General features: G+C 37.3%; 1 protein-coding gene across 1 annotated transcript; it reads right to left on the bottom strand.

Annotated features, from left to right (window-relative positions):
• Positions 1-7,300: 7,300 nt before the first annotated feature.
• LOC145889985 (uncharacterized) lies at positions 7,301-26,792 on the bottom strand. Its single transcript, XM_082981031.1, has 36 exons — positions 26,738-26,792; positions 26,471-26,596; positions 26,207-26,356; positions 24,804-24,839; positions 24,559-24,735; positions 24,350-24,485; positions 24,169-24,284; positions 23,909-24,070; positions 23,646-23,840; positions 18,263-18,363; positions 17,992-18,096; positions 16,674-16,773; positions 16,478-16,616; positions 16,146-16,273; positions 16,009-16,083; positions 14,447-14,623; positions 14,252-14,387; positions 14,118-14,187; positions 13,088-13,192; positions 12,852-12,948; positions 12,680-12,794; positions 12,433-12,503; positions 12,103-12,242; positions 11,737-11,833; positions 11,476-11,678; positions 10,631-10,762; positions 9,476-9,615; positions 9,148-9,283; positions 8,983-9,086; positions 8,776-8,864; positions 8,631-8,704; positions 8,426-8,551; positions 8,246-8,362; positions 7,922-8,067; positions 7,443-7,578; positions 7,301-7,375 (listed from the first exon to the last, which is right to left on the bottom strand). Exons 1-36 carry the CDS (start codon positions 26,790-26,792, stop codon positions 7,301-7,303), a joined length of 4,287 nt encoding a protein of 1,428 aa, XP_082837157.1.
• Between the last annotated feature and the right edge of the window lie 235 nt (positions 26,793-27,027).

Below are 27,027 nucleotides of genomic sequence, written 5' to 3'. Positions count from 1 at the left end.
TCGTAGCATGTTAGAATAGATATTGTTTTCGTATACGTATATTTCTTTGTATCCCGGTTGAAGTGTTTTTGAAGCAAACAAGGAAAATTGTAAATTCCATCCTGTAATTAGAAAATGTTAACGTGGTGTTAAGTTTGTTCAAGGTAATGAAATAAATATTTCTTATGTTACAACTTTATACGGCTAGCTGGTAAGTCAATTTTCTTCAGAAAAAGGTTTAACAAAATGTTCGGATTATGTGCAAATTACAGCAAAATGTGTACCATGCCCGTCACAATTATTGCCAACTTTCACTCTCCATTTTCTTCTTTCCCCATTAAGTGCGTCGCAGAAAAATATTTCTTCCTCATTTCTATCATGGCTTCTAAAGGACAAAAAGTTATCGCAGTTCTTAACACAGCGATGAGCTTTTAGTGCTTGTGCTTTAATTTTGTACGTTGTTTTTACAGACACTGAAAATGCTTCATAGCGAAATATATTTGTCTCACATGAAAGATTTAAATCCAGAAAAGATATTTTCTCATAAGGATGGAAATCGTTACAATTATGGGTTGGGAATGGGGAATAATTCCCGAAATCGGTTATCAGGAACCTACAGGTAGGTTCAGACTTTCCTAAACGTTGTCATATAATACTAGCTGTCTTTATATTACCTTGTGAAGAAATCTATGTACCAAAGTACACCAAGTTGTTTTGCACTTTTCCAGTAACTGACATTAGTTGAATAGTTTTGAAATCTAAATGTATGCCCGCCCACAAAATCATAGAAAATCCGAAGTCGTGTTAAACCTAAAATATGTTTACTGTTTAATAATTTTATTAATCATGCACAAACTTTATCAAGTGCACACCTTTGGTATATTGTTTGGTCATTAGTTGAATTAAAGTCGCATTTATATTCTGGTCTTTGGTAATGGCTAGATTTCCACCAAGTAACGAACATTTCTCTTGTGCAGTATTTGCATCAACAAGATCATTAGACAAGGTTAATATGGCATCGTTCAATGATATTAAAGTGAAGTCGCAATCTAAACATAGATGAATCTTAAAGCTTGTTATCTCTTTTGCTCATGGTTTTTATCAGAGCTTACCTGATGTTGCATTTGACAACCAAACACTTTCGAGAATGACAAGAGCCGATATTATCTGATTAAACATTGTGGGCAATAATATTCAGAAGTAATTTCAAAAATAGATTGTTGTGTTAACCCATGTACAAAAAGCTATTTGTAAATGTTTACAAATGCTCTACATATATTCACTGGTTTCATCACGGCTGTAACAATTGATCTTATCATATGAATGTGCTACACGCACATAAAAATAAGAAATCGTTATATTCCGTTTTCTTCTGTGGAACTTAATGGGAGCCTGCAACGTATGCCGCATCAAATATTACCCTTGTCCTGTTGCTTTAGCTTGCCTTACTATGTTTAGCTTTTGTATGTAATACAGGCAAGAGTGGCCAAAAAGCAGTATTTTCTTACTCCTTAGCTACTGGCACGACGCGGAAGTTTTAACTTTACCTGCAAACTTTTTTACCAAGTCAGGCATCGCCTTTGTGTGTACGCCTGAACCGTTACAACTTCTGGAACAACTTCTCAAGTTAAACAGTTTCCTCCTTTACCTATGTCACAGAATAGTAACGCCTTGAAACACCTAAAAACTGCAACTGGGAATACATTGTCTATTACGCACATTCTCATCCTATACTTTGGACTTACGCGATACCACGCATTGCTATGGGATATTTACAGTGCATTGTTTTGATTGCATTTGCATACTAAGATTCAAAAGGTGATGCATAATAAGCATAGTCGAACTTACCAATAAACATTTATAAAGTGTATTCGTAATTTAACCTTTTCTCCAATCACTTTCAATCGTGCTTACGTGACGATATTGCCTGTGTACTGTGGCGTTGTACACACGTCAGTTATTACTCTCTTCATTACAATAACTTTAAGGAAGCGTAGAGTAAGTTTGACTTCACCTCGTGTAAATCCATGTTGTGTTATTAATTTTCGTCGTTTTTTTACGAAGACAAACACTGTCGAAGAACACTGTCACTGTAAATGACCATCATCAACCTTGTCTCAAACTGCAGGAAGTGGCGAATGCGTCATTGTTTCCAAAATAAATCACTTTACGCCCATAGGAACGGCGTTGGTTTTGGACCTGCATATCGTTTGCTTACAAATAGAATCGTGGAGAGCGTCAGAGATGCGCGACACAAATTCGTTTCCATTCGTAAGTATTAATGGAAGTCCTTTCTGTAATCCCTTTTGTGTTGTGCTTATGGACACTGACAATGTTTTTTAAAGACACTTGTTTTAAATAAGAAAGCTGTCAGGTTTAAATCTGCAATCAAACCTTTCAATGCTTAAGTATATAAGCTGGAAATCGTCACGGTGATTACAAAAGCATGGAAAATGAAGAGCTCATTAACATGAATGCATAATTGACATTTACCTTTCAGGTTGGCGTTTGCCGCAAAAATGCCTGATGTCAGGCACAAAAACTATATTTGTGCGAAAACAGAATTTATTCCACAACGATAAGAAGCATCAACATTTCCTATAGAACGTCCTTTGATTTTAAGACATCAATGTTATGATCGGAGCTCGTTACAATTCCCAACTTGGTGGTTGGTTTTGGAGCGATGGATCTCCTGCAAACTATTCTGTTTCCAATGTTACATCCTGCCAGCAAGGGAGCACTCCATTATGGAGATTGTTGAAAGCATTCGAGTGTCAAATCGAGTGGAGTTTTTTTTATTAAATTCTGGAATTTCTCCTCGGGTTTTACTGAGCTTTTCAAGTTTGACAATATGATACGTTTTTGTTTTGTTTCCTTTGTGTCTTGATCGGCCACGTCATTTATCGCTTCTGTGGATAAATATCCGTGTAACTTATCCATTGTTGCTATTAGGTGGACTGAACTGCACCAATTTATTGAGAATCAAAATCTCTAGGCGGAGGTATTTTTTTTTATATTTCAAAACTTTTAAAAAGGTATTCGGTCAAAAGACCACACTTTTTGTTCTTTCTTTTATGTGTTTTATGTTAATTTAAATTTAAATTGAAGAGAATTTGCGATTTTTGGAAATGTGTTTTCAGATGGAGATCATCGTGGTTGGATGGCAGCGGAGTGTTCACGTTCCGTATGAAAATCTATCGGTTAAGATTGAAAACTTCAATATTTTAACAAACTACAGTATCATGGTTAGTAACTGTCGAAACCTGTAACATCCAACAAAGAAACAGGTGGAAAAACTTTACATATTAAAACAGATAGGCGTTGTCACCTATTTCAAAATAAATTTTCAAAATAAGTTTAATTTTTTTGGGACATGCTTTCATGTTACTCAGGTCACAGCGTCACTTTCCGGTTGTGCAAAAACAAACGTCTCCACAACTGTGATGGTGTCGACGTTGGGTATTCAACGCGAAAGCTGCTTACGACTCGATAGCAAACCGTCCAGGTATAATTTCCTGCGTTGTTTAAACTTTTTTTTGGTCGTTTTTCGGCTGTTCTTGTGGCTGTGGCGCTTATTGTAGTGGGATTGTGCTGGTGCCTCAAACCAAGGTGAGGTGATAAACATGTCATTAATCATTAGTGACGCTTATAAATTTGATCTCTTAGTAAAATTCGTTTGTCTAACTTGTTATACCGAGCACTGACATTATGTTAGTTTCCATTCTGTTGGATTTGTTCAATTCCAGTCTTTAAATGTATTCGTTTTCATAAAATGCTAACTTTGAAACAATTAAAATAATATTATAATATACGCTATAAAGTCAATAGAAAAGATACCTTTCGCGACAAAACAATTTGTGCCATCGCCAAGGTTGGAATTTCTATTTTTCTGACTGCGACACAGTTTATTTTTATAGCCCTGTTTGGATGCATATCCTATGTTAGAGTATGCGTGGAACATATTTGCTTTGTAAAAAATACCACGCACCGATCGTGCATACTTGCGTAGACAGTTAAACCCGCTGTGTAGTAATTTACTTAAATCTCATAACGATCATTGGGACAGTGCCGTCCCTGCAACCTTCTTGGGTTTGCCGACATCAAGTTGATGCCGCATTCCCTGTAGAGAGTGTGAGAAGGTGTACGTTAGTGAGACGGTTCGCGCCTTACGAACACGGTTAAAGGAGCATCAACGGGATGTCGGCAAACCCAAGAAGGTTACAGGGACGGCACTGTCCCAACATGTGGCAGAAACAGGACACGCAGACGCAGTTAATTTCAAATTCGAAAGGTCATTCAAGGGAGAATGACAGATATAAGAGAATGCTTATCGAGTCTTTGCATATAAATTCACATGAATCTGCCCTGAATGATAAGAGGAATCCTTTTTTCCTCCTGTTTATCGTAATTTGATAAACGGTCTGCGCGATACGCCCCCATTAAACGTGATGTTAGCAACTCTGGGCGCTGTGCGTTAGACCCCAGTATAGTTCCTTGTTGGTGCGCGTTGTCAATTCTTTATGCCCGCCTCCGCGTTTTTTCGCGCTCTTTCTGCTTTTTCGTCCTTCTTTCGCCCTTTTTTGCTTTTTCACTCCTGACTATTTATCGCCATGTTATGCCTTGTATACCAGGCGCCATGAAGTGTTTAGAAAAAAACGTGGAATACAGAGTATAAGCCAACGGTTACTTTGTACAGGATATATTTGGTTTACTATTACTTGTTAACGTACACTCCCATAAGGGGATTTGCACAGAACACGGTTCATGGTCGTACAACAATATACACATTAATGGCGCTAACAACACTCATGTCCGCTGAAATCCCGGCACATCGTTTTAAAATTTCATCAACCCTAAAATTGAAACGATGAAGTGGCAAACCCACTTGCAAGACTCGCCACACCGTTTTTTGTGGATCCAACATAGTTTTTTTGCCCTGGAGCTGCATAAAATCTCACTTCACCCCCATTTCCTGCAAAAAAGATCCTACATTTCACAAACAAACTCTGACATTATTATCTACGTTAAACCTGTTAGTTTCCCGGCGTGTATGGCAGCGCTACACACCGATGACTTGATGCTGTAGGTTCCAGTTCCGTAAACAGGTTCCTTTCCGCATCCAGATGGACAAAAGACTTGTGTTATGTCTGCGGCCGAATCACCTTCCACTGAACATGACACTGGAAGATGTAATTGGATTTAATGCTAAAAAAACATCATCTTTAAGCAACACAAAATCTATTCGCTCCTCGTAATAAGTAAATATAATTCAGTGATGCAACATTAGCAATGTTTACTTCCAAACGAGTACGAGCTCCCCGCTTTTCTGCATGAATTGCTGGTGACGCCATTTCTGCTTCCGCCAATGTATCGATTATCCGCACTATCATCACTCTTGTAAACCGTCACGAGTCCACCACCGTCTGCGAAAGATGACAAATGAGGTGAAAGTCGTCATTTCTATTCGTCATGACATGAATTAAAATGTCCCTGATAAAATGGCATTGAAGATTTCTTTGTCAAAGCCAATATATTTTGAATAAAATGTCACATGATATACGCCAAGCAAATTGGTCCATCCGAATACACCCCGTTGCCACACAATGTTGATTTCTGCCTCCAACAGTTCGCAGGACAAAGCAGAGTGGTTATAGCATGCTTTAAGTTCGAAAACTATGTGGAACAAGTGTAGATTTCTAAACACACGTTTTATCTTTTTATTTTAGTGCACAACAAATCTACCTGACAAAATAGAACATGAAATGCGGTGGTGATTGGAATACAGACGAACAAATTTTAAACTTTGCAGAACTAAAACACATTTGTAAGGCAAATGAATGCCTCGACTCATCAGGTTCGTACAGGCCTCAGTTACCAGCTGCACTGGTGAGAGCTCATAATTTGCAACAGGGAGTAATGTCAAAAGTCGACATATTATTGAAATCATTTACATACTATTTTGTTGGCAACACTTTTAATGTCGAAGCGGTTTAAAATAACTAAAATTCACCAAAACCAACTAACCTTCACTGTTCTTTGTCGGTGGAGGACTTGACACCGAGGTTGTGATGTTTGCTTGCACGCAGCCAGAAAGCAATGCAGATGCCTAAGTTGCCAAGTATATTTTTACCTTTCTACAGATTATATGAGGTTCATTGTCAACATATAGAGATGTAGGCCTAAAAGGCCTAAAAGTCAAATATTAATGTTTCATTTATATTTAAAAACAACATTGCTGCGGTTTGCTGAAGGACACAAATTTTTGCACGGGAGGAACTTGTACACAATTGCAGCTGTGGCATTTACCTTGTATAGAAATCGACGTACCAGAGAACTCCAAGTTGCATTGCACTTTTCTAGTAACTGACTTCTGTCTGATTCATTTGAAATCTAAACCTTTCACCATTCACAAAGTCATAGAAAATCCAAACTCGTGTTAAACCTTGAACGTTTTCATTGTTAGTTTCTCGCATGTATTAATAATGTTTAATCTAAAAGCCCCAAATCGTACCTGTTGTATATTTATTTGTCATTATTTGGATTAGTGACTCTTTGATATTCTGGTCATCTATCAAGGGCAAGAATTCCACCAAGCAACGTACATTTTTCTTGTGCAGTGTTCGCATCAACAAGATCATCGGACAAAGTTAATAGGTTGTCATTTAGTGATGCAACGGTAATATTACAGCCTGAAGTAATGTTAGCTTTGTTGTTTATTATCATTTCTCAAATATATGTGCACTTATTGCCATAAGTCGTACCTGTTGATGCTTGCAAAAACAATACAATTTCCAAACAAAATACAAAAGTCTTGACGTCACTTATCATGGTATTAAAATGTTATAACGTTTTTGTCTGTTTCATGCGTCATGCATCTGTACCTGTTTCTTCATACCGAGCATAACTACTAAATGCTGTGACATTTTTTCTGCTTCTACGCAACGCATTTTGCATCAAAAAATGTTTGAATGAACCACTTCCCCTGTTTCTGGTTCAAATATTAATCTAACTCTAAAACGACTGTATTTATAAATAAATACGCAAGATGAAGATACTTTTAAAGACTGAGATATTTTTCGATGAAGATTTTCGCCAAAAATCATTTGGACAACCCTTTTTACAAAAGATTTGTTTCTGTATGATTTTGCATGGAAATGAGCAAAACAAGAGTTAAAAGAGCACGTTATAAATTACCGTGAACAAAACAACTCAAATTTGCGCATAATCACATAATATAAACAAAAAAAAGAAAACATTACATCGAAAATGATTGATTAGTCATGACACAAAAGATATCAAGGTATTGACAACTGAAAGTTCGTCATTTGCAGTTGGAGTATGTGCTAAAATCATCCAAGTATTTCAAAACCACAGAGTAGCAATACTTGTAGAGCACCTTAAAAGAAAAGTCATGCAATATAGTTTAACAGCGGTATATGAGGAAGTAGTTAAAACGTAATTACTTCCTTATCCAGCATGTTTGGTCTCATGTCTCGTAAATCTTTCACAGTTTGGAAAACGTCCACCCTTTGCTGAGTCTTCAGACGTTCAATTATTCTTGTCAGAGCAATAAAAGTACCAGTCCTCGTTCTGCCATTGCTGCAACAATATAAATGTAATAGTGTGTAAAGCTTTGTTTACTGTACTCTGAAAAACTTTGTGCAGCACCATCAAATTTTTTGTGCAGCACCATCAAATTTCTATACGAAAACATAAAATACTTAAATGACTACACCGCAAATTTAAAGAGACAAAGAAGTTATGCGTTATGGCTAGTAGCGCAGTCAGCGTGACATTTTGGCGAGGTTCGAATTTTTTTTAAAACTTTGAAAGGGGATATGGGTCTTTCCCCATGGCTACAATAACGGTTACAGGCTTTTTTTATTTCCTTTAGGCCTAAGGTTTTATTGATATATTCGTAAATATTTAGGTTTATGTTTACCTGCACATGACCAACACACAACGACAGTTGCCATCTCTCTTCATCCCTTGCACGGCTTCAATCACTTCAACAAACTCCACTTCTTTTGGTGGTTCCTTAACTTCACTCCATCCCTTTACTTGTACGAATGTCATCAGAGTGTCAGTCTGAACGCAAGGGGTAAAAACCTTCATGTGTTTTAAACTATATTTTGCAATGATATTCACCTACAATTTTGACATGACTTTTAAATATTAGAAAAGTGGCATTTTGCAAACGCATTTTACCAAACTTCCTTTATCATTAAATACAATCTACCTTTTAGTTTGTGTTTGTCAAACTTACGAAAGATTGTGATGAAGATGTAATCACAATTGTGGCTAATTTATATGAGTGACATTCTGAAAGTTTTTCCGCAGTAAGAGTAACGTCGCCATATCGTAAAGGTTTATCTTGAGAAACCTAGGAAATGTACAAAATATGTCATTTAATCCCTAACTGTTTTTTGTTGTGTACCGGTTGTACCTTCACTGCCATGTCCAAATCCACAAACATACGCGTGCCATTTTGTACAGCCATTTTCCAAAATAACTCCATCTGGTCATTTGGTGGGGTTTGGGCAGCAATCAAACACTCAGAAGCGTCCATTTCCTGGCAAATAGTCCATGTATACTTGTATTTTTTATATTTGTCGCCAATATTTGTCAAAAACAACAACTTATATTATTACATGTATGAACGATGCATTGAAACTTCTTAGTCCGTCAATATCTTTATCCCAAATTCCGAGGGCAGTGTTTTTGTCTATATTTGTGTGTAAGAATAATGGTAGTCAATTCTAGAAAAACAGAGGCATGGAATAAACGTAATCATACAAGTGGTTAACTTCGGGTTTCCTTCAAGCCACTTCTCTCCATATCGCCAATCGGACAAGATTTTGTACTCAGATTCTTGAATTCTTGTTCTGCAAACGGGCAAAAAGGCTCTTAAAATACGATTCATGTACCTTAAAAGTTGCATGCACTAAAAGTACTATGAGTTAACGACGTTAATTGTTGAACATTTTTTTATTGGGCTCTTACATTTCATCAGAAGTCATTGACTGAAGTTCAATTACATCTCTGTCTGTTTCCATCTGTAGACCCTCTCGTTCCACTAACAACTTATACAGGAATATGTATTGTTTCTGTAGATCGAAAGCAAAATATTTATCACACCTCAAGTTTAATCACACATTGGTTATGTACCAGGTTTTGGATCATATCTGTTCTGTTTGCCCTCATCCTTAGTACAGTCTGCGGGACGTCGACAGTTCCTTTGTTGTCCAACTCATCGAACAAAATATCCATGGCAATATAAGTTCCAGACCGACCAACACCAGCACTTAAAACAAAACACGTGACGATTGAGTCACGTTCGGTGCAACATTACGCAAATTTTGTGTGGCGGCTAATATCCACAACACAAGCAGGAAAATGGAAAAAACTTATTTTATTTTTATACTGTATATTTAATAAACTTTCAATTCGCTTGCTGGTCATGATAAAAACTGATAGTTTCTCATCCTTTCTGTACCTGCAGTGAACAATTATTGGAGCTGAAGTTTTGTGTAAATCTTCCACCATCTTTCGTAGGTAGATCATGTTTGTTGTAGTGACAGGAACTCCATGGTCTGGCCAGGTTGTGTATTGGAGTTGGGTAACGATACGTTTTTCCTGAAATGGCACCGCACAACACATGTATATATAAAAAAGGCCCAAAGCGTATAACTATATTATGACCGAGAGTTAAAACCAAAGTCATCGTAATCACGCGTTTAATGCATGTCCAAGAAGAACTCATTTCCGGTTTAGATCAATTCCTGATCGGACAATTTAATAGGGAAAACTTGCCGAGCTGGTGGCACGTGAAAAAATGGTAGCCGGCAGATGCAGCCACATTATAGTTGTGTAACTAACACGTAATTTGGGCAATGAAGTCATATAGGTGACTTAGGCAACCAAACTAACTACGTAAATCAAGGCAAATAATAAATAAGGTTAATTTAAACACAAGTACTTCTTTTGCAAATTATAAATAAAGCTAAAATAAACATAACTACTTTCAGTTGATCGGAAAACAAAGTCTACCTAAACATAAATAACCTATTTAGGGCACTTAGCTAATCAAGCTACAAAACTAAGTGACGTAATCGACCAAATCGGCCACCTTCAAGTTGCATTCAAGTTGCGCAACAACTCCAAATAAGGCATCAATACGTGTGGCCAACCGCAGACTATATAAGCAGACTAACTAGTGCCTGTGTGTTTTGACTGTTGCTGTGTAAGGGTCTAGGCTATTGGTTCTTCTTTAGTACACTGTATAGGAGCCCCAATTGTACTGTACTGTACTGTACTTGGATTTATTCGTTGGATTATATCATTAAATGGATTTTTGAACAACTTTGAACCGGCTTGAAGCTTGGTGGATGTATGTGTTTAGTCGGGAGTTACACTATTTATAAGACGCACAGACTTGTGTAAAGCAGTTATTTAACTGCAACAGTAAACCTTCAGATAGAGAAGGCAAGTTGCCTACGAGGCCAAGTTGCCGTCGAGACTCGGATCCCTTCGGGTGCGAGGCCGACACGCAGTCCTACCCCACAGTCACCCAGCGGGGACGTACCCCGACCACTGGTACACCGAGACCCATATGTATTTAAAACCCACAATGAATCAACATGTGCCGTACCTCTCCGCGGCATAAAACAAATTTTCGCATGTATATTCCACCTAAGAGAACTTCTTGGTCTGTTTGAATTCCATAATCAGCCGTTACTTCCAGATGTGATCCCACACTTGGCCAATATTGTTCGCACTTTGCCTGTAAACACGTATTTATAATAGGTTAAGGAAAGGAATCAACAGGACAAACTGTATATGGATCGTTTGTTAGTATTGAAGATTTTTGATAATTGTTTGTTTTCCTTTTCTTACTTTATTTGTATATTCGTTTGTATGTCGGGCAAACTCAGTCGGTCTAGAGTGATATTGTTGACAATTAAGTTGATAATTAAGGTGTTTTGGAATAATGTTGTCATCTTCACAGATGCTGGTTTTGCATTTTTCGTGTTTAAGTTCTTTCCGAAGTCGTGGATGAATGGTTTGTCCCGGTGTCCCAGTCAACATATAGTGATGTGCTGTTATTATGACGTCGATACTCAGTTGGTGGGACAACATGTGATACTGTCGTTGTTTTTACAACGCGCGTACGTGCCCACGCCCAGAGCCAGCGCTTCATATATTACTACACGACTATGCATGGCTTGAGATGGATATGATTTGTAGGTCGATTTTAGTGTCGACGAACTAGTTTATGTTCACAAATGCCCGGCAAAACCAATATCTTATTACACTTATTTTTTGCAGATGTTTGTGGCAAGAATTTATTATTTCGTTGTACTGATGGCAACCTACAAATATTATGCTGGCAATTTCCCTGATTAGCAATTCCCTATTCCACGCAGTGCACTTTTTTGAGCATATTTAGCTTTCTCTGCATATCTAGTTCAACTCAAGTCTGACGATAGGACCAACCTTTCCCTTTTCTATCAGACCAGTGAGCATCACAATTATTGTTGAGTTTTCTTGCCAAACCATCAGCCAGAAATCATTGATCGTCTCCTGCTTAGAGCCTTGGGTAGCGATAAACTTCTTCTCGTTGCTGTAACCCGGTATATAAGCAGCGTTGATGTAATCGTTGTCCTCTTTTCCGACCAGTATTACTCGGGCATGGTCGTCTGTCAAAGCAATGGATAAAAACTGGAAATATGCTGTTTTGAGTCATTTATGTCTTACACGGGTAAATATTTTTGTATCTGTTTCGCGTGGCGTTTTCGGGAAGTTGTGAAACCGCATATGGTTGTTGACTTTCTTTGCTTTGTTTGTAAAGAACCTGCACGAAAGAACCTGTGTTGATTTTACGCAAACCCATGTAAAATTAACTGCCTTAGGCATCCAGCTACTGTCCAAACAAACTTATCCTATCCTTAAACTGTACAGCTGAGGATTGAAGCCAATGGAAGGCCTGATCAGTAAAACCCACGCATTACACAGTTTCCTCTGCGAATGGAGAAGGCTGTATGAAGTAAGTGACGTTGGGTCTTTGTATATTTTCCAATTGTGCTATCGCTTCAAAAACAGATTTTAAAAACTACATCCCACCCTAAACTCTTCGTTAAACAAATGAAAATCCGCTGCAATGTTGGTCTCGTAAACTTTGAATAGTTCTTTATGATTGTTGTTTTTGGACGTGTCTGCGTCAGTCGACAAATTTTGGAAAACTCCATTTGGCTGAACTGCATCTAAGCCGTAAAAAAGTATATAAATCGTACGTTAACTATTTTGCTTTTTTTAAAGTTTTGTGTGCGTGTAATAATTTGCGGCATTGATAAAAGCTGCACAATTAGTCATATTAAGAATTCCAATAAGATAAAGTGTATTTCTGAAAAGGACAATATCAACTCAATATAATCGTTAAACGATCAACATTACCTTCATTCCCAGCAAATACTGTGGAGGGAGGTGTAAATTCGTTTGCTTGAGGTTCGCTCTGGTTTGATTTTCTGCAAACATAATAGAAGCTTGCATCGGGGTTTCCATAATATTTAAAGCCCTTTTCGGGGAAACGAACAATGGTGATATAAATCGCATCTAATAATTACGTACAAAGCACCAATACTGCAAATGCTTACGATGCGTAACAATTACAAGTTTCCTTTACAAGTGTTCATAACCTTACCTTTGTTTATACCATAATCCGACACAGATTGCTGCCAAAACCGCAATAATTACCAAAATTACACAGAGTATCAGGACTGTGTTGTTGTTGTTGTTGCCAGTAGCGTTGTTACTTCCTGTTGGGCACAGTTAACGATCAATCAACACATTAAATCACGTAACCATTTTGTTACCGTTCTGAAAGCAGCTTTCTGGGGGAATCCCGGAAGTCGACAAAGTCAGAGATGTAGAAACATTTGTATTTGCGCAACCAGAAAGAAACGCTGATACCTATTAATGACATCGTTGAATCCCTATTATAATACTTTTAAAAATGTTTGTAATTTTACTACAAAAATCTGTCTCAGCTTCACCATATTGTTCTTTTTTTGCCGATGGGAATTCATCGAATATAAGACAAAACACTAACTTTTATACTATAGTTCGTTGACATGTTTAAGTTTTCAATCTGAACCGATAGATTCGCATAAGGCAAGAGAAGAGTCTGTTGTGATTCCACCAAGCTGACTTCCACCTGTAAAAACAGACGAAAAAAATCCTAATGCAGAGTTTGTTTGGCTGTATAAAACACGTTATATCGGTTACCACCCTATAACGATCTAAGTTACCAGAGCCGAAAGACTTAGATTCTTAATAAATTCACCCAGTCCAATCCATTTTATAGCAACAATAGAAGAGTTGCACGGTAACTTTTCCACTTCAGCAATAACTGCAAACACAAGAGAAATGAATTAAAACAATATAAATTGACGATACATCAACGTAACACCACGCCAAAATTCAAGACAACGACAAAACTTAACAAAATACTTTCTAATATCACTAACATTAGTTTCTTTTTACATAGTAGTATTTCTGTGATACTAACATTTAAACTGACAGGCGTAGTAACCTGGTTGTCCAACACAATCAACACTCGATTTCTCCCAACCATCTCCATAATGGAGCGCCCCTTGCTGGCAGGATGTAACGTTGGAAACAGAATAGTTTGCAGGAGATCCGTTTCTCCAAAACCAACCACCAAGTTGAGAATTGTAACGAGCACCGATCATAACATTGATGTCTTGGAATAGTAAACAATGTATGATTGAAAACAAATTTGGATATCTCGAAAAAATAAAACAAATCGTTACCTGGGATATATGCAGAATCAATGTAATCAACAAATGTACGATATGGTCTTTTGACGTTTCTTATCATGAAGTAGTCGTAAGATTGAGTCTGGTATATATGTATTTGCTTGAACCCGGATTGTGGTTTTTCGGATGCAAACAAAGAAAACCTCAATCGCCATCCTATACCGACAAAAATCATTTTAAAGTGTATGCTGACTATAATTCATACATAAAAATATTATTAAATGGAAGTAGATATAGCTCACGTATTTACTTACCATTCCACGTTGGAATATTTTTCTCGCAATTGTTGCCAAATCTAACTGTCCATTTTTTTCTTGTCCATTTAGGTGCTTCACAGAAAAAAACTTCCATTGGATTCATTGATGTATTGCTAAAAACACAAATTATTACACGGAAGAAAGTTTTGCGCAAAGTTGTGTTACTATGATATTTACCTTGTAGATAAATCGAGGTACCAGAGAACTCCAAGTTGTTTCGCACTTTTCCAGTAATCGACCTCGTTCTGAGTTTTTTGAAATCTAAACCTTTCCCCGTCCACAAAGTTGTAGAATGTCCAAACTCTTGTTAAACCTTTCGACAATTAACTGTTAGGTGATGGTGTTTCGTCTAAGATCACTCGCAGATTATACCTGTTGTATATTTATCTGTTATTAATTCAACTAACAACTCGTTGATATTTTGGTCATCGGTCATGGTTAGATTTCCACCAAGTAACGAACATTTCTCTTGTGCAGTATTTGCATCAACAAGTTCATCGGACAAGGTTAATATGACGTCATTTAATGATGATGATATGAGGCCGCAATCTAAACACAGATAAACGCATTGTCTTGTTGGTCCTTTTCATCGACTTTTATTGCCTTTAAGGCTCACCGTTTGTTGCCATCATTGACATCCCCACATTTTCTAAAGTGAGCAAAACAGACACAAACTTAATGAACATTGTGTACTATGAATATCTACATTTGGTAAATCTATTTTAACTTGGTTGTCTGTAACACATATATTCGTTGCTCGTGCTTACATTGCAAACAATCTTATCATACAATCTGTATGTACAGGTTTGAAACATACTCCAGTGTTTTACAACTAATTCTTTACTGCTTACCTACCAGCTTAATATAGCACTATCTTATCTGAAGGTTTCATACGCCTTTGCTCTATGGTGGTTTCTACCAACTTGCTGCAGAACTTCTGAACTGGCACTGCACGATACGTTTATATTTACATATAGACAGCTTTCGTTGTCTGGCTAATGCAGAGAATAAAACAACCCATCGAAACGAAGGTTGGTATGGAAATGTGTACTAAGGCTTATTTCCCATGGCTTGCTAAACATACCAACGCAAAGCATTGTGTTGTGTTAGGTTGGAGCGACTCATTCGAATAGTTTACATCCCACGCTTTGTTGTGGTATGAATACACGGGTAAATAAAGGCATGACATTTTGAATCAGCAGCATTGACTCATATAACGTATTTTTTGAACGCCGCGCGTAACATCTACCTAAAATTATTTTTCAACAAAACTATTATTTTATTTCCCACCAAAACGTGCTGTTTGAAATATTGACGTTGGTTACTGCAACAAATCACAACACTGAGAACAGGGTTATAATGCTTTGAAAAATTATAGAACATGCACAAGCACTGAAAACAAAGCTTTGGAATGTGGAATGTTATTTCCAAACGATGATATTTTGCTGTAACTTAACTTGGTAGGACGGTGATCAGTCGCGTACTGGAATTAAATTAGGCCTTTCGAAGTTTCGGCTCTTTAAACTCGTCCAGGATGAGTTGGAAAACATTTTCGGAATGTTTTCAAGGATTTGGAAGGACGAAAATCTTGCAGTTGAGCATTAAAAAATACTGACACATCCTTTCTTTGTTCCCTGTCCAAATAAACACCCCAAGAAAAACACACCTAACAGTAATTTTTTTTATTATACAGCCAGAAAATGATCAACTTGGATACATGGAGATTGAAATCACAATTTTTATTACAAACAAAATGACATTGAAATCCTAGGCCAAACTGCAGGATAAAACCATTACTAACCAAAATGTAATCATTTTGAAAAAGATTTCCAAACTTAATTGGCTGTTTTTTTTACCATGTTCTCGATTGTAAAGTATAAGATTCAAAAAATGTATATTCATCCTGTAAAGAAAGCTGTTACGTCACTTCATACTTTCGTACACGTGATTTGGTTGATGAGAGGAAGATGGGACGTTGGCATACGTAATCTGGTCAGTTGTTTGATGCTCTGTCAAGTACGTTTAACATCCACATAGTTTAACGGTTATTAAAGAAAACCTCGCTACTAACTGTTTGATGAAAGATAGCCTTCCTCTTCCGTTACTCGCTGATGTGATACATTGGCAAGGTCTGCTGTTTTTGGACAGCAAGATTGATATTTTGGTTGTTCCAAAGTGGTTAGTTTGGACATGTCGTATCTGTATTTGAATCCGTCAAAACGTTTACAAGTTCGTGGATAAATGTTTTTGTTAAAACTAAACAAACCAAGGAAACAACGTGGCGTTCTTTGATTAATTAGGTTATAGGACGTACACATCGCATAACGAAGGGAAATGAAAATTGTCATGCGATTCTAAATACCCTTTATATCGTAGGTAATATGTGTAAATAGTGGCATTCACCTTCGTTTATAGAACAATAGACCAAATACTAGGATGGCTGCGAGAACAAGCAGAGCCGAAATCACACCAATTAGCAAACCGGGAATATAGTTTTCGACATTGCTACTGTTGGACTCGGTAAATCCGGTTGATGTTGTTACTAAAATATATTGAACTCTCAATTAACAAACGATTATATAATTAATTGTTATTTTACTGCTCTGGTCGAAGTGAGTCGTTGGGGGAATACCCGATGTTGTAACCTCCAGGAATATCGTGACGTTTTCTTGTATGCAACCTGAAATCAACGCTGACACCTATCGACAATAAGGCGACTGACATTTATATGCTTAGACATGTTTTTAATTTTAGGTGAAACAAGAGAGACTTTACTTTTGTTTGTCCAAATCATAATATAGGGACGATAATGTTATTTGACCTTTTAGATATCGAAAAATACCAACCCGAAAAGTGTAGTTTGTTGAGTAGTTAAGGTGTGTTAATTGAACTGATGCGTTTTCGTATGGCACGTAAACAGAGTACATTAACTCGAATGAATTGATTTCAACCTGAAATAATATGGGTATAGGAAGTCATTGAGGAAACGTGTTAGTTAACAATTACCTTGGCAGAAAGGTTATGATTCTCAATAAGGGATCGCATTCCATTCCAGCTAATAACAACTACAGATGGACTGCCTGCAACTTTCATCACTGATGCAACAACTGCAAAGTGTTGATGTTAAAGAAATTGCCATATTTGTTGGGTTTGTTGAATTTTTTTTATAATCACACGATTACTCCACGCTTTATAGCTTATCGGGATGGTACATCATTTTGGTATACACTAAAATCTTCTGTTACACACTAACATTTCAATTGACAGGCGTAGTAAGCTGGTTGCCCCACGCAATCGACGCTAGATTTCTCCCAACCATCTCCATAATGGAGCGCCACCTGCTGGCAAGATGTAACATTGGAAACAGAATAGTTTGCAGGAGATCCGTCGCTCCAAAACCAACCACCAAGATGGGAATTGTAACGAGCCCCGATCATAACATTGATGTCTGAAAAAACACACGCTTAATCTCTAATTCCATTTTTTTTAATATATAAATCTGGGGTAAATGTAGAATCAGAGAAAGTAACAAACGTTCTGTATGAACTATTAACGTTTCTGATGATGTTGTATCCGTTGATTTTACTGCTGTATATAAAAATTTGCTTGAATCCGGCTTTTTGTTTTTCTGATGCAAACAGAGAGAATCGCAATCGCAATCCTGAAGCAATGTACAAAAGTATCATTACTTCATAACTTATGCTGAAATGAACCACATATTGAGATATTTTACCATTCCACTCTGGAGTGTATTCTACGCAATTCTTGCCGACACTGATTCCCCATTTCATTCTTGGCCAATAAAGTGCTTTAGCGTGGCGTTTTCGGGAAGTTTGCGAAAAATCAAAAATCTCTCCGTTTTACCACATTATTTTTCTTTATTTACAACATACAGAATATAAGAAAACAATACTAACTTTAATTCCGTAGTTCGTTGATATGTTCAAGTTTTCAATCTGAACCGATAGATTCGTATAAGGCAGGAGAAACGTCCGTTTCGATTCGACCAAGCTGACCTCCACCTGGAAAAAGAGACAAAAAAGAAAATCCGAATGCAGAGTGTGTTTGGTTGTATCAATTCATTAAATAAATCACACTCTTGCAATTACATCAACGGATGATCCACCAACATTCACACATTCGCAAAACCTGTTATGTCGGTTACTTAACTGTCACGAACTAAGTTACCTGAGCCGAAAGATTTTGATTCTTAATAAACTGATCCAGTCCATTCCATCTTATAGCAACAATGGATGAGTTGCATGGATATTTTTCCACAGTAGCAATAACTGCTAACACAAAAGCAATGAATTAAAACAATATAAACTGTCGATACATAGACGTAACACTACGCCAACATTTGAGACAAACTTGAAAAAACTCAACAAAATATTTTCAAATATGACTAACATTAGTTTCTATTTACATGGAAGCATTGCCGTGATACTAACGTTTGAATTGACAGGCGTAGAAAGCCGGTTGTCTAACACAATCAACACTCGATTTCTCCCAACCATCTCTATAATGGAGCGCTCCCTTGCTGACAGGATGTAACATTGGAAACAGAATAGTTTGCAGGAGATCCGTCGCTCCAAAACCAACCACCAAGATGGGAATTGTAACGAGCACCGATCACAACATTGATATCTTAAAACGAAGAAAAATAGTTTTGTCGTTTAACAATGTTAAAGACATAACAAAGTTTATCTTAACCTGGAGTAAATGTGGATTGGTCGTATTGATTAAAGGTTCCGAAGGAATGGTTGGTTTCTCGTACCATGCTAGAATGGATATTGTTTTTGAACACGTATATTTCCTTGAATCCCGGTTTGACTGTTTTTGGTGCAAACAGAGGAAATTGTAAATTCCAACCTGAAATAGAAAACGCAGTGAAATAGAAAGTTACCAGCCTTATGTTATAACCGGTCAACTTATAGGGCTTTAACTGGTAAATTCAATTTTCACCAGCGACACACTTAACATAATGTTCTGGCTATGTGCAAACAATGACACAAATAGTACCATTCCAGCCTGAGTTGTGTTTTAAACCCTGTTCACAATTTTTGCCAACTGTCACTCTCCACTTTTTTGTTTTGTTATTTTGAGCCTCGCAGAAAAATATTTCTTCCTCATTTCCATCATGGCTTCTAAATAACAAAGTTATCGTATCGACCTCCAAGTAGGTTTAAAATATGCCGAACGTTGTCAAATGATACTGACTGCCTTTACAAGTTACCTTGTGAAGAAATCGATGTACCAGAGAACACCAAGTTGTTTTGCACTTTTCCAGTAACTGACGTTACTTGAATAGTTTTGAAATCTGAATGTATGGTCGCCCACAAAATCGTAGAAAATCGAGTCGTGTCAAATCTACAATGTCTTTATTGTTAGTTTTTGTAGTGATGATGTACAAAATTCACACACCTTTTGTATATTCTTTTGTCATTAATTGAATTAATGACTCGTTGATATTGTGGTCATCGGTCATGGTTAGATTTCCGCCCAGCAACGAACATTTCTCTTGTGCAGTGTTCGCATCAACAAGTTCATCGGACAAAGTTATTACGGTGTCATTTAATGCAGTAAACATGGGGCCGTAATCTAAACAAAGATGAACGCAATTACTTGTTTGTCCTTTTTATCGACTTTTATTGTTTTTAAGGCTTACCGTTTGTTGCCATCATTGACATCCCCACATTTTCTAAAACGAGTAAAACAGACACAAACTTGGTGAGCATTGTGTACAATATATATCTACATTTGGTAGATATACTTTACATTTACGGTACTGCAAAACTTGCATTCGTTCTTACAAATGATAAAATTAAACAATCCTATCACACCCACTTGTACGTTGTACTTTGTATGCAGGTTTAAAAATAACAACTACTTACAGAAGAGCAGTAGATTTGGTGAGAGAATTTTAAGCAGATTTCATTCATTTAAATGTTTGATTTTGAATACTGCATGTCCAAACTGATTAGTTCTGCTGCTTTATGTCGCTTTGTCATGCGTTTTACGGATTTTGCCCTAACCTACTTTGCAACTAGTAGGAGTGTTTCAAACTACTGCTATACTGCTTAGCTACTAGCTCAATGCAAAACTTTCTTATCTAAATGTTTCATATACGTTTTGCCGGATGGGCGGGAAATCGCGGTTCCGTTACGCCTGCGCAAAAATAACACACTATCAATTTGCGGCTTTAACAACTTCTCAACTGGCACTGAGTTTTAATAAGTACGATACGTTTATACTTACAGACTACCTCGTTAAAGTGGTTTAATGCAACCGAAGAAACAACGCTCATATACATCAAGACTCAGTAACTCCCCTTCCGAAGTTAAAGTTCAAGCGCAACGCTTAACGGGTTACAAGAGTTTTACAAGGTGCGTGTTCCATAACAAAGCGTGGGATTGAAAATATATTCACATAGGTTACTGCAGCAAATCACAACACTACGCGCTGCTTTGTAATAATTGGGAAGTTTATGGAACTTGCACAAAGACAGAAACTAAAGATATTCGTCAAATAGGAAGTAATTTTCAAATGATGATTTTGTTGTTGTCAGTGAATTTGGTGCGACACTGACTCGTTTACTGGGCTTAAATTAGGCCTGGTACAATTTTTGTCCCAATAAATCCCTTTTAAACAAAAATGGTACTTATCCTTCCTTTGTTCCCTGTCCAAGTGAACAACACGAGCCAAACGCATCTCACAGCACTTTCTGATCTAAAGGTTTCTTACGTCTTTGCTCAATGGACGGGAAATTGCCGATGCGTTTACGCCTGCGCAAAAATAACATACAATCAACTGGCTTCTTTATCAACGGACAACCTGGTTATATTGGTTTAACTCAGCAAAACATACAGTTTACCGTCTAGACAAGATTAGCTCTGACGTGCACTTCAAGCGCAGCACCGAAACGAAGGTCAAAATGCTTAGTATGAGGCTTGTTTCCCAAGGTTTGCTAAACAATACAACATGAAACATATTGTTGTGGCAAACTCGTTAAATGGGCCACAAATTGTGTGAACCGAAGCGTGCAGTGTGTCTTTACGCATTAATTTTTGGCCGGTTAAAACCCTCTGTGAGCGTGCGTTTTTGTCTCTTTTCTAAAGTGCTTACAAAAAAGGTGCAACCGCTTTATTGTTGTAATTTCACGCAGCGACTCACGTGAATATTTTATATCCCACGCTTCGTTGTGGGATGGACACACAGGTTAAAAGTTTAAGAAACAAAATTTTTCGAATCAGCACCATCGACTCGTATCAGGTATTCATGATCTTTACCAAAATTATTTTATATTTTACGAACGCCGTGCGTAACCTCTAATCTAAATTATTATCTGACAAAAGCCATATTTAATCCATGACAAAGCGTGGAGTTTGAAATGTTCAGGCTGGTTACTGCAACAAATCACATCGCTATGAAAAGAACTATAATGCTTTAATGCGACTGGAAGCAGAACTTGCACAAACACGAAAAACAATGAAATGTTATTTCCAAACGATGATATTTTGCTGTCGCTTAACTTGGTAGAGCGGTGTTGAGTCGCGACTGTGACTAAATTAGGCCTAAGAAATATATTGAGCCATCCACGTCTGCTTCCAGTCCCAAATAAACACCTCAAGAAAATCACATCCAACAGTAAATGTTTTTTGTTATACAGCCAGAAAATGATCATCTTGTATATATGAAGGTTGAAATCAAGCCTTTCAATTGCAAACAAAATGACATTGAAGAAATCCTGCTCAAAACTGCGCAGAATGGAAAACATTACAAATATTAAACGTATTGGAAAAGATTTAAAATCTAAAATGTCTGTTTAGAATATTTCACCACGTCCTTGACTGCATAACGTGAGGTTCAGAAAATTTAAATCCATCTTACAAAGAAAGCTGTTACGTCACTCCATACTTTCGTACACGTGATTTCGTTGATGAGAGGAAGGTGGGACGTTGGCATACGTAATCTGGTCAGTTGTTCGATGCTCTGTCAAGCGCGTTTAACATTCACATAGTTTAACGGTAATTAAAGAATAAACCTCGCTACTAACTGTTTGATGAAAGATAGCCTTCCTCTTCCGTTACTCGCTGATGTGATACATTGGCAAGGTCAGATTTTTTTGGACAGCATGATTGATTTTTTGGTTGTTCCAAAGTGGTTAGTTTGGACATGTCGTACCTGTTTTTGAATTCGTCAAAACGTTGAGAAGTGCGTGGATAAATGTTTTTATTAAAACCAAACAACCAACGTTGGCGTTCTTTGATGTACCAAAACTTCTAATTAGGAAATAGGACGTACACATCGCACCAGGAAGGGAAATGAAACATGTCATGCAATTCTAATTACCCATTATGTCGTAGGTAAAATGTGTAATCAGTCGCATTCACCTTCGTTTATAGAAGATTAGACCAAATACTAGGATGGCTGCGAGAACAAGCAGAGCCGAAATCACTCCAATTAGTAAACTGGGAATATAGTTTTCGACATTGTTACTGTTAGATTCGGGAAATCCGGTTGATGTTGTTACTGCAAGAAATATTAATTCTAAATAAACAAACGCTTGTATATCTAATCGTTATTTTACTGGTCTGGTTGAAGTGAGCCGTTGGAGGAATGCCCGATGTTGTTACCGACACGAATGTCGTGACGTTTTCTTGCACGCAGCCAAAAACCAACGCTGACACCTATTGACAATAAAGCGACGGATATTTATATGATTTGACACCATTAAAATTTTTGATGAAACAAGAGAGAATTTGCTTTCGTTTGCCTCTTATCAGACAAGGTAAAATACTACATGCTCTTCAATACCAACCCGAAAAGTGTAGTTTGTTGAGTAATTCAGGTTTGTTAATTGAAATGAGGCGTTTTCGTACGGCACGTAAACTGAGTGCCTTAATTCCAATGCAGTGATTTCTACCTAAAAAGATATCATGTCTGGGAAATGTATATTACTGGGAAATTATGCATGTCAGGGTTACCTTAGCAAAAAAGTTATGATTCCTGACAAGCGATGTCAATCCATTCCAGCTAATAACAACAAGAGGGGAATTGCCTGCAACTTTCGTCACTGATGCAACAACTGCAAAGTTTTATATGAAATTTACGTTTCATACGTTGGATTTTAAAATGGTTATATGTTCAGTTGAAATGGGAAGATGTGCTTTTACCAAACAATATATTAAAACAACATTCACATTTGTTACGAACGCGTTATTTAGCTTTCACAAACTTGTTTGTGCAACAAAATAACACCCTTAAGTTGGGCTAACCAGCCCAGGCATTGCAGCCTAGCTCAGTCAGTCAGTTTTTGCAGTCAAGTGGTAGCGAGATCTGAAAAACATTTGGGCTGCGAAGCCTGTAAACTGATCGGGAGACGTTAGCTGTAATGGACAAGTGAGGACATGCGCAGTGGGGTGATCCTGACAATCATACCATTGCAGAAAACATTACTCCGTTATTTTATGTTTAGTTAATTGTGGATGATACATCACTTTGCTACATAATAAATCGTTTTAAACACAAAACTTAAAACATATTTTCACACACATTGTTACACACTAACATTCAATTTGACAGGCGTAGTAAGCCGGTTGTCCATCACAATCGACACTCGATTTCTCCCAACCATCTCCATAATGGAGCGCCCCCTGCTGGCAGGATGTAACGTTAGAAACAGGATAGTTTGCAGGAGATCCGTCGCTCCAAAACCAACCACCAAGTTGGGAATTGTAACGAGCACCGATAATAACATTGATATCTTGGGTTAGTAAACAAAGAATGATAAAAATAAATTGGAATTTCTCGAAAGAATAAACAAAGCGTTACTTGGGATGTATGCAGAATCAATGTAATCAACAAATGTACGATATGGTCTTTTGACGTTTCTTATCATGTAGTATGCAAGAGATTGAAATTTGTATATATGTATTTGCTTGAACCCGGCTTGTGGTTTTTCGGATGCAAACAAAGAAAACCTCAATCGCCATCCTATACCGACAAAAATCATTTTAAAGTGTATGCTGACTATAATTCATACATCAAAATATTATTAAATGGAAGTAGATATAGTTCACGTATTCACTTACCATTCCACGTTGGAATATTTTTCTCGCAATTGTTGCCAAAACTAACTCCCCATTTTTTTCTTGGCCATTTAGGTGCTTCACAGAAAAAAACTTCCATTGGACTCATTGATGTATTGCTAAAAAACACAAATTATTACACGGCAGAAAGTTTTGCGCAAAGATTTGTTGCTACGACATTTACCTTGCAGATAAATCGAGGTACCAGAGAACTCCAAGTTGTTTCGCACTTTTCCAGTAACTGACTTCTGTCTGATTCATTTGGAATCTAAACCTTTCCCCTTCCACAAAGTCGTAGAAAGTCCAAACTCGTGTTAACCCTTATACACATTTACTGTTAATATGTACAAATGTATCGAAGATGTTTAGTCTAAGGTCACTCGCAGATTATACCTTTGGTATATTTATCTGTCATTAATTCAACTAACAACTCGTTGATATTCTGGTCACCAGTCATAGCTAGATTTCCACCAAGCAACGAACATTTCTTTTGTGCAGTGTTTGCATCAACAAGATCTTTGGACAAAGTTAATAGGGTGTCATTTAGTGATGTTGAGGCAAACCCACAATCTAAATTAATGTTAAAAACAGTTACTTGTTGATCGTCCTTCGCAAATGCCCTTGACTCTTTGCCTTACCTGATGTTTCTTTTGCCAGCCCTGCATAATCCAAAACTAATAGAAAATACACAAATGTTTTATGCATTGTCGAACATTGATCTTTTATATTCAATAAAACAGAAAATTAGCCAATGCTGATAAATGGTTATACATAGACCTGCAAATGTTCTTCATATATTCACTGGTTTCATCACTGCTGCGGACACAAATAATCTTATCATATAAAGATGATGTACGCATTCCAAACCATCAATTGTTACAGTTGGGTTCAGGTTTTGTCGATACAACTCTAATGGCAGCACCCCACGTCAAATATCACCCTTGCCCTGTTGCTTTAGCATATCTTACAGTGTCTTGATTTTGTCAAATGAATAAACCTAAGTGTTGCTAATCGAAACAGTATTTTCCTAGTCAGACATCGCGTTTGTATCTACGTCGGAATCGTTGTACTCATGGTGCAACTGCTAATGTAAAAAGCTTTCCTCAACCACCAGTGTTACAGAATATTAACCATATCTTCAATCAACTTAAAGGCATCTGGAATGCATTGTCTATTACGCGCATCCTCATCCTACTGTCGGCCTACGCGAAACCACGTTGTGGGTGAAATATTTGTTCAAAGCAACTATTTCAATGAGTACTATGATGCTGCCTTGTTAACCTTTGGTAACACCAACTGGTGAAGCCGTACAATCCAATCAATAAACTTTGCCCGAATGCTTCCAAATTAGACCGGTTAAATGCAAGTTGGATTATGTATTACATTGTTTTAGTTGCATTGTTATACTGACGTTTAAATTGTCATGCATAATAGGCATAGTTGAACTTTATGAACTTGATTTATAATTTAACCTTTCCTTCGATCGCTTTCATTCGTGCCCAACGCGACGATATTTCCTATGTACTGTGACGTTGTACATATACGAGATATCTTACTTCCTTCATTGCAATGATGAAGGGACATGATCGACACCCGAAAGTGTTTGGAGATTGTTTTAACTGGGGTTTCATCACCGAGATATACAACGAAATAATACGAAAAAACGTGCAGTACAGAATACGGTTACTTTGTACAGGAAATAATTGGTGTACCATTACTTGTCAACGTACGCGTTAGTGCCAGCTGGTGTGCAATCCCATTGTACAAAACACGGTTCATAGTCGTACAACTATATACACATGAATGCCCCTAACAACACCGTGTCCGCTGCAGTGACAGCATATCTACGCAAAATTTCATCAACCCTTAAATTGAAACGATGAAGTGGCAAACCCACTTGCAAGACTCGTCACACCGTTTTTTGTGGATCCAACATAGTTTTTTGCCCTGGAGCTGCATAAAATCTCACTTCACCTCCATTTCCTGCATAGAAAAGCCTACATTTCACAAACAAACTCTGACATTATTATCTACGTTAAACCTGATAAGTTTCCGGCGTGTATGGCAGCGCTACACACCGATGACTTGATGCTGTAGGTGTCAGTTCCGTAAACAGGTTCCTTTCCGCATCCATATGGACAAAAGACTTGTGTTATGTCTGTGGCCGAATCACCTTTCACTGAACACGACACTGGAAAATGTAATTGGATTTAATGCTCAAAACATCGTCTTTAAGCAACACAAAATCTATTCGCTCCTCGTTATAAGTATATAATTTATGTGATGCAACTTTAGCAATGTTTACTTTCAAACGAATACGAGCTCCCCGCTTTTCTGCATGAGTTGCTGATGTCGCCATTTCTGCTTCCGCCAATGTATCGATTATCCGCATTACCATCACTCTTGTAAACCGTCACGGGTCCACCCCCGTCTGCGAAAGATGACAAATGACGTGAAAGTCGTCATTTCTATTCGTCATGACATGAATTAAAATGTCCCTGATAAAATGGCATTGAAGATTTTAATGTCAAAGCCAATACATTTTGAAGAAAATGTCACATGATATACGTACTGTCGATCCACTGATCTTGTATGGCAGCCAAGCAAATTGGTCCATCCGAATACATCCCGTTGCCACATAATGTTGATTTTTGCCTCCGACAGTTCGCAGGACAAAGCAGAGTGGTTATAACATGGTTTAAGTTCGAAAACTTTATGGAACAAGTGTAGATTTCTAAACACACGTTTTATGTAGATATTTTAGTGTACAACAAATCTACCTGACAAAATCGAACATGAAATGCGGTGGTGATTGGAATACAGACGAACAAATTTTAAACTTTGCAGAACTAAAACACATTT

The sequence above is a fragment of the Ascidia mentula genome, chromosome 2 (assembly GCF_947561715.1).
Source record: "Ascidia mentula chromosome 2, kaAscMent1.1, whole genome shotgun sequence".
In the NCBI taxonomy this organism is placed as follows: Eukaryota; Metazoa; Chordata; class Ascidiacea; order Phlebobranchia; family Ascidiidae; genus Ascidia; species Ascidia mentula.
This window is presented reverse-complemented; position numbering and strand designations above follow the sequence as displayed.